This window comes from Chanos chanos, chromosome 10 (genome assembly GCF_902362185.1).
Source record: "Chanos chanos chromosome 10, fChaCha1.1, whole genome shotgun sequence".
In the NCBI taxonomy this organism is placed as follows: domain Eukaryota; kingdom Metazoa; phylum Chordata; class Actinopteri; order Gonorynchiformes; family Chanidae; genus Chanos; species Chanos chanos.
The window spans coordinates 7,944,232-7,957,971 of record NC_044504.1 but is presented as its reverse complement, the minus strand read 5'-3'; the positions used below and the strand labels follow the sequence as shown (position 1 = coordinate 7,957,971).

The 13,740-nt window shown below is 39.4% G+C and overlaps 1 protein-coding gene across 1 annotated transcript in view; it reads right to left on the bottom strand.

The window, feature by feature from the left end:
• The window catches only part of xirp2b (xin actin binding repeat containing 2b), a 28,434-nt gene extending 15,019 nt beyond the window's left edge, over positions 1-13,415 (bottom strand). The window contains exons 1-2 of the mRNA XM_030786649.1: positions 13,293-13,415; positions 13,030-13,076 (exon numbers count right to left, since the gene is read on the bottom strand). Coding sequence (XP_030642509.1) covers positions 13,030-13,076; positions 13,293-13,415 — 170 coding nt within the window. The remainder of the gene's footprint in view (positions 1-13,029; positions 13,077-13,292) is intronic.
• Positions 13,416-13,740: the final 325 nt, after the last annotated feature.

Here is a 13,740-nt window from a genome sequence, read left to right as displayed (position 1 = left end):
TGTATAATTAATCGTCTATTACTTTATGAGCGTTGAAATGTGATGTAATAGTGTTTATTTTTAAGCTGTCGTTTTTAAGCTGTTAATTATTTGAACTAAATGTTAAAATGTGTCATACAATTAATCAAATTACAATATATTCTCACATTTGTTAGTGACTGAGTCTCCTTGATCACACTGAAGTGGTAAACAGGTAAAACCAAAGACAGTTTTGATAAACCTGGAAACATTTTGCGACACTCAACAAACATGTAACTTCACCAACATGTATATATTTACCAATTAGATTTTCATTCCACCAATAAGAAAACAAACATTTTCATGTGGCATTTGGCAGAAGATAGTTTTGCTAGTTTTGATTGTGTAGTGACGTATCAGTCAAAACCACAAAGCCAGGTTTTGTGTGTGTGTGTGTGTGTGTGTGTGTGTGTGAATGAGTTTTGTATGGAAAGTCATATTAAAGAAGAATCTGTATTGCATTCATTTATTCATAAAATTGAAAATAGTACTAGCACTAGTACAGTACTTATAGTACTTATAGTACGGATAGTGCTACTGCCTAGACAATCCAGTTACATATGTTACTGCGCAGAGAGGACAAATTGCATAAGCACCGGTCAAAAAGGGGAGACATTTTTAAATATAGCTGAGTGCCTTACAAGGATGTCATATTATTGGAAACCAGGGCTACTGTAGATGTTAGCTTCATGTTACATGTTATCACTGCTCAATTCTCAAGAGCCTGGCTGTACATACATTTACCTGGGTCAGTGCCAACTGATTTTTAAAGTCACTCATATCCCATAAATCCACTACCGACAACAAACTGTTTATAACCCATGTCATCCATAGAATAGCTCGACTTCTTAGTGTTGTTTGCGAATGATGTCACTCTAAAAATATAGTTCCTATACAAAGCTTATGAGGAGAAATTCACAGACAGTGTTGCCAGGTTGAAGGAATCATGATCCATCCAAGTCAAACTAATTGCAAATGTCACAGCGGTGGTCCAGTCAAAAGGCAAAATGTGGATTTTCTTGCTGTAAAACGGTACTTATATAATGATGTCCTGGCAACACAGACTACTGTTTCCATACCTACAAGGCTCATGTACCAGCTTGTACGCACTGGGACTGAAGCTCCCTAATTATATTGCAAGTAAAGTCCTTCTGTATCATGCCAAACTGTGGGGGTCTGTCTGTTTGTTTTACTGTTTCCCTCAAGCAAAAGGTCTGATTTTCATCTTATGACACACACACACACATGTGCAGTGCTGCTGACGCACTGGGTAATTTGTTGATAAACAGCGTTCACTCATCAGCTGGTTGGAGTTGTTAAGTCAGGCTGGATAAATTTGGGTCGTCAGTTGCTCCCAGCATTGTTATCGTTCTGTCTCAGAGCTACTGTGTTGTGTGTTGATTCTGATCAACAATTAAGTTATTTACCTGTCTATAGCCGATCTGTTTTCCTCTACGGAAATCTTTAATCACATTGGAATGCTCAAAAAACATTGATGCAAAGCAAAATATCCTAACTCTACACTTATAACATTAAGCAAAGTATCCTCTCCAAATCTAAGGGTCGGTGGAAAAAAGTTGCTTAATTAAAAATTAATCGTTTTTCAGGCATGTAATACACATGAACAAATATTTGAATGTTTGAGTCAACAAGGCTTCGTTTGTCCTGTTACATTGCTAACAATGGATTTGGTTTGAAATGCTTCATATTTTGCCAGGGCCATGAATGTGTTTGGTAACCATTGAAAACAACTGAGTGAAAGATGGGCTGAAAATTTGTTCTCCATCCCCTTTAAATATCACATGTAAAAATATTTGTATTCCACTGGCAAACAAATATTTTAGCTACAGTCAATCAAATCACAAACACAAACATTCACATCCAGTCTCACACACACACACACACACACACACACACACACACACACACACACACACACACACACACACACACTTCCCTGAGCAATTATGACTGTTGCTTAATATTTCTAATTAAGCCACATCTATTGTGCCAAACTGGCATGAAAGAAATGAGCAGGCAATTATTCTAAATGGCCATTCAGAGAAACATTCAGGACTATCCATTTATCCATAATTTACAAAAGAAACTGTTTATAAGAAGATGGCCTCGCCAAACTTTTTTATTCTTTTATACTGATTAAGCACTATGTACACCATCAATCAAATTTTGAGAAGATTCCACTTTCATTAGACAAATTATTGCCTCATCGTATGCAGCAATGAACTGTGACTGTATTACAGTGCTGACTATAGTGTTACAAATCCCTACTCACTATCTAGTTCCATTTGCAGTAGATTTTAGTACCAGAAGACATATGTGAAATCGTATTATGTCACCCTTTAAAAGTGCTCCTAGAATACAAATGACTCGATTCTTGCTTACAGTGACAAAGCAAGATATCAAAAGCCAGAGCACTGTTCCTAGGCCAAGCCACTGATTTCTGAATTGGTATCATGGGGTAGATGACTATATCTAGGGTACTGATACCTATTTAACTTCAGAAGGATACTTACATAACTATGATCTGTTATTTTAAAATGTGTCAAATTTTTATCAAAGGCTCCCCTGTGTCGTCATCTCATCCCTGCTCAAAGAGGCTAAACTCTTGTTGAATTCATTTTGTATCATGGAAGAAGTTTGGGGGAAAAATATTCATACAGTCCCTACAGATCAAGACAACACTGGAGTTCTCTATATATGGCTTGTGGAAGAGTTTTCAGATTTTAATGTTGGTGGAATCAGAGCTCTTTTTGCACTTCTGTTTAGCTTCATAAGCACGTTGGGTATGTTGGTGTAAACTTATTGACCTGTCAGACATGACAGGGAACTAGGACATCAACCTCCCAAAATAAGTCAAGTCACTCTCACTGAGAATTTTAAAATGCTTTTAAAAATGGTATCAGACTTCAGAAAGAATGACGATCCTGGATGCACACTTTTGTAACGAGAGAGAGAGAGAGAGAGAGAGAGAGAGAGAGAGAGAGAGAAGATAACCTTATGTGAAACGATACTTAGATTTTCGACAGTGGTCCTTACTCCTAGCGGTCAGAAATGTATGTCACACTGTCTGAAAGTTTGATGTTGAAAAAATGTGACAACAGCTCTGAGATATCTTGTGACAAGTTATGTTCAGTTTGGAGCTCACATAACAGGAAAGTGAAGTAATCTAGGCGCCGAGTCCCTGCAAAAATAAATCAATCTTTTTTTAACTAGGCTGTCCAAGAGAGTCAGGTTTCCCAAAGAGAGACTCCTGGCTACTGGCCGTCAGGCCAGCCAGAGGTTTGAGACTGTTTTCTTTTTTTCTTTGTTTTTTTTTCTTTTCTTTTCTTCTCTTTTTTTTAACTGCTAATTCTCAGATTGCTTTTGTGACTCACACACATTTTACATAAGATTAGAAAAACTACCCTTTCCATACCTGTGTTCCAGTAATCTGTACACCAATATTGTGATCTCTTGGAGTCATACTAGCAATTAAGCATGAGTTTTTATGGTAATTTAATTATAAAAAGTAAAATCATATATAGGCAATATTGAAATTTAATGGGAACAGTGTGGCCTTTGTCATTCAAGTCAAATCATACAACGTCCACATTGACAACGCTGAAAATAATTACCAGAAACTTCTGAAGCCAAGCAAGTTTCTAATGCAAAGTAGACTACACAAGGGAGAGGTACTAAAAAAGAGAGCACATGTTATAAATTACCCAGAAAATCCATAATGCAGTATATTTAATCTGATGATTGATCAGTGAAATCACCATTAACGATAACCCACAGAATCCTTACTAACTGATTCCACCCGTGGAGAAAATCAAAGTTTTTTTTAGAATTGCTTTTCACCTGCTGTGCAGCGCTTTGCCTGCCCCAATGTATCTGTAAAGCTGCTCTGAAATACACCAAAACAACATTACCATAAGTCTCTTCGGCACAAAGATGAAAGCACTTCAATCATATGGATGCACTTTAATCAACAACAGATGCTTAGTGCAATCATACAACCCACAGAGGAAAAATACAATCCAGGCATTCAGGGCAAAACGAAAACGCATTTACTAAGATAAACCGTACTATTGATCCATCCTTGTCAATCCACAAGAAATGCTCTGGGGAAAATTTCAGGTTGAACAAACTACAACTCACCAAGTATGTGTATTCACTACTCTGATGTTTCTATGATACAATCCCACAGAGAGAAGCCAAGGAAACCCCTGGCCAGCAGGGTGTGTGAGTCTAGTCCGCACCAGCCCAGCAAATCCCAGTTGTGATGGAGACCTGCTCCAGTAAGTGTGGTAACCTCTTTGCAACCAGCAGATCCTGACAGCTGGTTTTATTTTGGAGCCTCTGCCCCTCACCCCCACACTCACCCCCCTCCATAAAGTGCCAGGGGTGTTGATGCTTTTTTTGGACCAGTCAGTCCTTCGTGCCTCCCATGTCATGCCCCAAAAATCCACCAGTATGGACTTCCTGTAAGGTGGTCATGCTCCCCACACAGATAAATCATTTCATTTTCATTTTGTCATCACAGATGACTTACACCAAAATGGTGTCAGTGCGGTGAAATGACAATCAGTACCAACCAGTGAAGGATCATTACAACACAATAAAACTTTCTATGTTCCATTCATAAGTTTCCACTGCTACTCCTGTCAACAGTGCTCCAAGTACGTGAAAAAAAAACAAAAAAAAAACAAAACAGGATTCATTTACTGGCCTGGGTACAGTTATGTACAAAACTTGCATCCTGGAATGCCTCAACAGTGTAGCAGTAACAGAGCCAGTATTGGGAGGGTGGGGAGTATCGAATTAGGTCATGGGTGCAGCATTGGGGGTTCAGAGACTCCTTACGCTGCTCTGGATACCTGAGGCCCAAGAACCACTGGTTTTATCTGGGCCAATGGTGAGAGTGTGGCGCCTAGCAGCCTGTGATATCCAGTCTGCGCCTTAATGCTACAGGCGATCCAGACGGAGCGGTTGTGAAGAAGGACATGGCAATATATGAAACTGACACCTTCCCCTACGCCATTACCTCTCCTCTGAAATGAGACAGACACATTCCTCTGTACATCTGCAGCACTGCATGGAACACCAGCGCAAGATGATCCTGCATTTCCTTGACATATAGAGCACGCACACTGAGAGAGGGAGGGCTGTAAGGCAGAAAAAGAGAGAGAGAGAGAGAGAGAGAGAGAGAGAGAGAGAGAAAGACTGAAACTGAGAATGTGTGAAAGAAAAAAGATACTTATGAAAAATAACAGCTTTGCAGGACGTGCATATTTACTTGATCAAATGTCATAATGCTGACACTAAAGATACAATGAGACATTCATCTGTGTACATGTAAAGGGGACAAAAAAGTGTGTTCACTCATAAAACATTAAAAAAAAAAAAAGAGTATCTTTTTCAGTATCAAGCTGTACACTTTGCTGGAGGCTGGGTTTCTATAAATTCCAGTTAGAGTGAGTGTGTCCTTTGGTCTTTAACGCTGGGACAGGATCATGCTGTGCGGATCAGGGTTAAACCCCCAGCTGTGACTGTCAGATGAATCCCCATCCACAGGAGCTAAGCAGAGACTTCCATCACGCCCTCTCAGCCCTACTTCATCACTGAACTTATGCCAAGAGCCAAGAACAACTCAACAAAGCAGGAAAGACACTAGGACCCTATCTACTGAAGGAAAGGACACAGTGAGATTCACACAGGAGAACAAAAGAAAAGACTAAGGCAGTAGTGTCATAGACGGACCTCAGACATCTTATTCAAGATCCAACTAGGAGAACAGAATGAAAAGAAAGACCAATGATTATAGTATAAGCTTTGGGCCTTTAAATGAGAGCCAACAGAATGTTTAGGCTAACTGAAATCAAAGCCTTGACTTCCCCCTGTACTTGTTAACTCACTGAAAATCCTAGAACCCCCCCCCCCCCCACCCCCTTAATGATTCTGCCCCTAGATATTCTGCATAAGTGACCACCACTCTGTAAGTTGATTTAAACAAATGTGACATCTTTTTGGCTTTCATGAAAGATTCTGCCTCTGTTACACAACTGTCCTGCACTTCAGTTTATACTCCCAGAAGCAGAAGCAGAAAGACTGAAAAGGGCTGAGTTGGTTATTTATAGTTGCTCCGTAAGCAGCGTCAGAAAGGTCTTTGGGGGATTGATGCTGTTTTCATCTGTAACGGTGTTAGCCTAAAACATGGATTATATGGTATGTGGAACATACAACAGGTTAAGGTCAGTGTAACCTTTTCTACAGGTGACTCGACAAGTCTGACAGGGTCTATGTAACTGTCACTGAGGCATTGTTGACATCATAACTTACATTCACTGAGCTCTGAGCGTCCTCATGAGCTCCACATACATTGTTCTGTTTCATTAAGGATGCCAGAATGATTGGGGGTGGGGCTTTAAAGATGACTGACAGATACCCTGCAATGCCAAAAGACATAACCCTACAGGTTATTTTCAGTGAACTTGATTTGTAGTTGTGATCTTTGATATTCTGGCCGTAAATTTGAACAGATATGTCGGAACTCCACAAAGATCCTACAAGGATCCATATATTCCTCTGTCATCTACAAAAGAGATGTTTTTGAAAAACAGAGAGAGAAAAAATTAAGACAAGAAAAAGATTAAAAAGACCCATAACAGCAACTAATGCTTTCATCCACGCAGTATAACAGTCATCAAGAAAAGTAATTTAGGTCTTTTATGTTTGTAAAAACAGCATTTTATGTTTGTAAAAACAGTAATTGAAACTCATTAGAAATGGAAGATGAACAGCCATGAGGCTGCATTTTCTATTTTTTTGGTGGACTTGTTCTTGCCATAAAACATAAATTCGTTTTCAAATAATAAAAAATTCATCCACCTGTTTAATATAAGCAAATAAACAAATAAATGTTTGTTTTTGTCAGCGCATGATAGAAGTCCTCTGATAATTCGATCTTACCCTGAGAATATATATATATTTTTTAACCCTCCTATGATTTTACTACATAGTTTATCATTTTAAAATCATGTAGACTGCTGCTGTGGCTAATTCATGACACTGCTAGCTGTGAGACAGGGAGAGACCACAAATTTTCAGCACTAACCACTCAGTGTGGCAGAAACTCCAAATCATTTATCTTCCTAGTAATGTCTAGGAGTTAAGAGACGATGGTAGTCAGGCACATTTAGTACAAAGGTAAATGTGCAAGTAGCCCCTCTGTATTTCTACAAAGAACAGAAGCCAATTTTCTGGAAAAAAAAAAAAAAAATCATTGCAATCAGTATTCTCTCCCAGACCTCTGCTGCCACTGTGCAGTGTTAACAGTCAGATTCACTTTACTAAGACCCCAAACCTGGCCTTTCTCCCAGACAGAATTGTATATTAAAAGATCATATTTTACAGCCACAGAGACACTTAGACGCTAGCTCAGTCGCCTGGTGCTTCTGATATAGCCAATAACAAAGAGCCCACTGGCACAGTCTGGGCTTCTGAAACCTACCAGACACCGCAGGCTAACTGGAGACAGATAAAGGTGCAATAGAACAAGATGGTATTAGATCTTGGGCAATTTAACAATGGCACTGTCCTGTAATGGCTCTTTTAATCGTCAGCATCCAAGCTATGTCTTAACTCACTTAACAAAATGGGTGTGAGAAAAAAAAAACTGTGTTTCAGTAACAAGACAGCATATTCAAAGAATGTACGTATAATGACACCAAGGTTTTTACAATTTGGCCGCTTTGTATGCACACGTTCGTATGTTACAGCTGCATTTGATAAGTTTTCCATATTAATGTGTTATTATTGTGCATGAACGTGGAGAAAAGAATCAAAACAGTTGTTCCATAGTTGCCTTGTAACTAAAATGAATAATTACACTCAGTATAAAACAGTATTGTTTGTCAAAGGCACATACTTACACTCTTAAATTTTTAATCGGAAGAGGAAAAAAAAAACAAAACCCGTGATTGCAAGTGGCCATATGCTTATAGAGATTGTTTTAACACTGAGCCTCATGCTGCAATACAATACTGTAAAGCTGTCAAAGGTTTAGGCTGGGCTAAAACCCCCAGTGATGTGTCAGCACTCTCCTCACTCATCTGCTATTGCCAAATGGAATTTACATCACCCAGTCACCTATAGACCGTGATTCACGGCCCTAATGCCACTTCAGCCATCAATCCCGGATAATGGTAATTCACACAGACATCGTCAAACATTTACACAAGGACACGGGGGCACTTTTTAAAGTTCATGTCACAGGTCAGTGTGCATGTCATATTATCCCTGACCATTATGTTCTATCAGCCAACTTGTATATTATATATAAATATATATATATTTATATGTGTGTGTGTGTGTGTGTGTGCGTGTGTGTGTATATAAATATATATTTTTTTTTCTTTTTTTTTTTCTTTAAGTTGGCATTAAAAATGTTGGTGCCTTACCACATGTGTTATTATATATTAATTATTATTATATATATATAATTATTATTATTATTATTATTATATATTATATTATATATTCTGAAATCATGTCATCTCTCAGGCACCTTTTCCATAGTGTACGCATATGTTTTTTACTGGAGAGGTGTGTAGTCTAGGGGTACTGCAGACTCAGTAAACAGGGTAAAGGGTGATCTGTAGTATTAACAATGTGCAGTGTCTGCATGTGTCAGGGCCACAGTTTCTGACCTGAATGCCAGTGGCTCAGATGAGCACATATGCACAAACTTACACATACTGTCTCACACACACACACACACACACACACACACACACACACAGTCACATACGCGCTGACAGACTGACTCTGTCAAAGTCAATCATTCTCCTAACCTTCACTGGTGCCAACTCAACCTTTACACACACACACAGACACACACACCACCTATTCAGACTTTGCTCAAGCTCTCAAAAGATCACTTGACATCACTGCAGAGAGACAGAAAAAAAAAGTTAAAATTCCTGGTGAAATATATAAATGTTAAATTTGTTGTGTCTGTGTACTGTATATGGGAGTAATAATCTGCATCAAAATATTTTGATGCTGCAAAATGATTTTATTAATTATGAAACTGATAAATATTTAATGTGGTCTGTGGAATGAAAAATTTACAGAGCAGATGAACAGAAAGACATTGTACTATCATACTTAGAGTGGAGAAATCACATGCATATTTATCACAAGACATCAGTGAGGAAATCTGCCATTCATATTTAATCAAAAACTTGCCATGCCAAGGGTGGCTTGCTAAACTGACACACTTTTGTGAGAGCCACTTCTTCTCAGAAGGAGCTCATTTCCCTCAGTTAGGAGGAAAATAAGTGTAAACAACTACACAAACACAAACAAAAAGAAAACCAAGGAAAACCAATGGCAATACATTCAAAGTTGTGTGATTTTTTTTTTTGCCCCAAATAGCATTTCATGCACAAGATGATCATATCTTAGCATGAGCAAAAAGGCTTGAGGAAGTGTGGAGACCAGTCCCTCTCTGCACTGGACTAGAATGGGCCACACTAGCATTATGAGTAAGCAGTTTTAAAGAGAAGAGAAGAGAAGAGAAGAGAAGAGAAGAGAAGAGAAGAGAAGAGAAGAGAAGAGAAGAGAAGAGAAGAGAAAACAACACAACACAACACAACACAACACGACATAACACAACACAACACAAAACAACACTAGAAAGGAAAAGAATGGGGCATTTACATTGAGCACATAATAATAACATATGGTAAGAAAAATTGGCCCTAATCCTCGTGTGAATTATACTGAATATAACTCACTGTGTATTATCTCCTCACTTGCTTACTAACAAAAATTTAAGAAGTACATGAAGGAAATGCAAGCTTGTTTTCAGTTACAACATAAGTGTAAAATTGTTTGGAGTTTATAAATATGTATATCTTGTGTTTTTATTCTGTGTGAGTACATCAAATTACTGTTTCAAGCATATGCAGAGTTTAATCTTGCTGCTACAGCTACCTCGAGTAAAATGCCGGAAATGCTTGCATCTGTCTTTTTTCCACAGGAAGCTACTAAGCTATTTCAGTGAACCAGCTTTTTCTAAATGCGTATCATGAGTCCTTTAGGGTACAAGCACCTCGCTTTTGTTTTTCGAACTATTTGCAAATCAAATGTGCCCCTAACGGTGTTTCCGTGGTAATTTCTCTCTCTGAGATGAGCTCGCGCATACTGAGGGCCAGCACAAAGCCGAAACTCCACTAATCACCAACGCAGTGGAGTCTTCCCGTCATCTCCCTTCTTTGTCGAAAGCCATCCCTAAGAAGTCCAGCCAAGACAAAAGGAAAGAATAACAGAATACTTAAACAGGATCTTTTCAGGAATAATCTCCCACTGGATCAAATTATCATCTTTTGTAATCCTCACTCCGTCCCGAAAAAGAAAGAAAAAAAAAGAAACCCACAAAAGCTGCAAACTGCTGTTCGTCTTTAAACATCTCAAAGTGCCAGTATGAAGTTCAGCACCTCCTCTGTTCCTCTCAAGAATAACAGAATATTACACAATAATAGATTGTCCCTTACCACTGTTTTGAAGAAATGCTCCACTCATTATAAAAAGCCTCTATGGGAAGAATATTAATGTTTACACTTTTCATCACTGGCCTGGCTATGGTATAGAAAGTGTATTTTTGGGATGGCTGCTGCTACAGGGTGACGGAAAGAGTTTGACACTGGTCTGGGCTATAGGAGAAGAAGACCTATTAGCTCCATTTGTGTGAGATATATTTAACTGAGTGCAGGGTTATTGACTCCAGCCAAACAGGGGGTTTCCAGCAGTCGTCTTTAAAAAGGACACGGTCAGCAGTCAAGGAATACATGCTGAAATGTAGCCTTTGAATTCATGCAACACTTCTCCTGAACACATCTCTGAAAACTCGGAGACTCCCATACCCAGACAAAGAATACCACAAAAAGCTCCATCTGGAAGAATTGTTCTCAGATGCCAAAGAAACTAAAGTGGGCTGTTTCAGCGTTATAGCGGCTGTAGCCAAACATGGGCAGCCTTGATATCCCAAATCGGGCTGGGAGTTGAGACGTAAACTGGACTTGCATGGGCCTTTGAGCACCGGGGATTAAAGAAACTGCTGGGCTTTGTTGGAGAAGCTCTATCTCTGTCTCTCAGGCCGGTGAGGGATGGGCTTTGAGGAGACAGAGAGCACTGATGAGTGGAGGCATGTGTAAATCTCCCTTTGGAAGAGATTGCTGAGTTTAAATTGCAGGTCCCACTTCCTCTCTAGTATCATCAGTTGGCGTAGAGCAGTCACAGCTGATTGGGTCTTGGATTGAAATTCCATGTTGTGACTTTTGACTTGACAGTGTGCTTGAAGTATAAAAAGCTGACATGATAGATTCCTGGCATAATTCGAAAGTTCGAAATCCACGGATTGTCAATCAGGAATTGACAGTCTGTTGATTGGCTCTCTGATTTCACGCAGACCAACCTGTGCAAATGCACTATATCCCTGCAAAAACTTTGAGACCGTTTCTGTTTTATAAATCATCCAGTTTAACAGACATTCAACACATAGATTCAGTAAACATATTTTTCAAACTTTGGGCTTTAGAAAAGAAAAAAAAAACAAAACTTTGAGCTTCAACTTCAACTTGACTCTTCACTCTGACAGGTTGCAAGTTTTCAAGGAACACACATGTCAGTGTACACATCCTCAACAAAGAGCATACATATCAATGTACACATAAATAATGCTACAATATACAGTAAATCACAGTTTGGAAAAATCCAATGAAACATTTTTTCACAAATAAATATTTGTTATTGGCAATACTTCCTTCAATATTGTTGTTAACTTCTTAAAGACCTTAATTGATATTTACATCTTATGCACAGCATAAGGCATGTATACAAGCATAACAATCAATACTTTCAAATTACACAAAGTCATGCCATTGCAGTCACAATAATTTCTATTCGACTTTCTGTGATATCCCATTACATCAATAAACAAAAGTTGCCAGAGAGGACTGAACTGTAACTCTGTTTATTTGAAGTAACTGAAATTTTGACTGTTTCTGACTGCTACCCAGCATTGATTTGACTGAGTAAAAATATATATATAAATAAAAAAGACAAAAAACCCCCCAAAAAAACAAGAAACAGACGTTACAGGTATTCAACATGGACATTACAGAAACTCAAAACAGACACTTGAGAACATGGGGGTATAATGAAGTAAGACAAATTATGTTCCAAAAACATGTTCCACATTTCTTCAAGTTTGAATTCTTGGTTTTTGAGGGACATCATTGATTTGCAAAGTTCAGTTTGAGTCGCTGAAAAAGAGGTGTGTTACTGTTGTCCCACCAATAATAAAGCATATAGTTTTCTGCTAAAATAATGACAAGATAGAAAGCTGGAGTCCAGTGAGCAATGGTCTATTTCAGCTCTGGAGAACTTACAATAAATCAGCTGAAATTTTGTTTTCTTCTCACACCAGGTATAAGTCCATACTTTTATAACTCCTATCACTGACTGAAAAGTCTGAGGTCCATTTTTCTCATGGGACAAATATTTTGGCATTTATATTTTACACGGTTCTGTAGATTTTTGGAAGTATTTTTCTTCCTGTCAACTGTCTGATAGATTCTGTTCTGGCCTTCTGACAGCGTTGAATGCACAAAATGTCGGTGGAAACCGAGCTGCAGTGTTAGGCCTGGGTTTGGCAGTTAATATTGTCTAGCACAGCTCAAGAATGCAAACAAAACAGTTGTCCATGTCTTGGAGTAGATGGGGAAGTCATTCAGACAGGTGGGGGCATTAGGCCAATGATGTTGGAGCATAGTGTCCTTTGATCTTTGGGATGTGGCTGGGGGTCTGTGCAGTCCAAAGAGTAGCATACAGCACTGGTGAAGGCCAGGGGCGGCAGACAATGGCAATCCTCGCAGGAGTGACAAGCATGGGAGGAACTTTCCGAAAGATCTTTGTCAGGTTTGAGCTGAAAGTGCACTGTACTTTGCACAGGTGCTGATAAGTTCATCCACCTGAGCCACAGGATAGTTCTAAAATAACAACACAACATTCAGCTCACAGAAATCATTGCACAAGTGCAAGTAATGTGTAGTTTCAGCTTCTTGTCAGGTGGGCTGAACCAGGGGCTGCAGGACTCCTCAGTCATCTCCATCTGGAGCAGCTATGCTTTCATGCTTCATGGATCTGGTAAGCTTTTGGTGCACAGTGATACCAAAGGGGTTGGCCCAACCGCCAAACATTCTTACTTGGAAATGGTGACTTTTCCTACACTTGCCGGCTCCTCCGCGGTGGTTCACGTGGTTGTCCTGCTCCATCTTCTTCCTGAACTGCTTTACATGTAAGTCAGTGGGCCCCAGTTCCTCCACCATGGTCCAGGCCAGGTGGGAACAAGCACAGCTGTATCGTCTCCAAACTGGAATCCTTGGAGCTGGGCCAAATGATTATAGGCTAACTACTGGGCATGCTAGGCAGCCTCCATGTACTGTTGAATGATATTCATGACTTGGTTCTTCATCACCTGCCCACATTCTGTCATGTTGTGGTGTGGAGACAGTTGTTGGCTCCCTCACATCCTTGGCCATACCCAGGAACCCCCAGGGTCTTCTAGTGCACTGCAGCTCAAGCAGGAAGAAGCCAGTTGATGCTTTGGGGCAACTCTCAGTTGGCATACAGGACATTGGGCAGCAGTAGGTC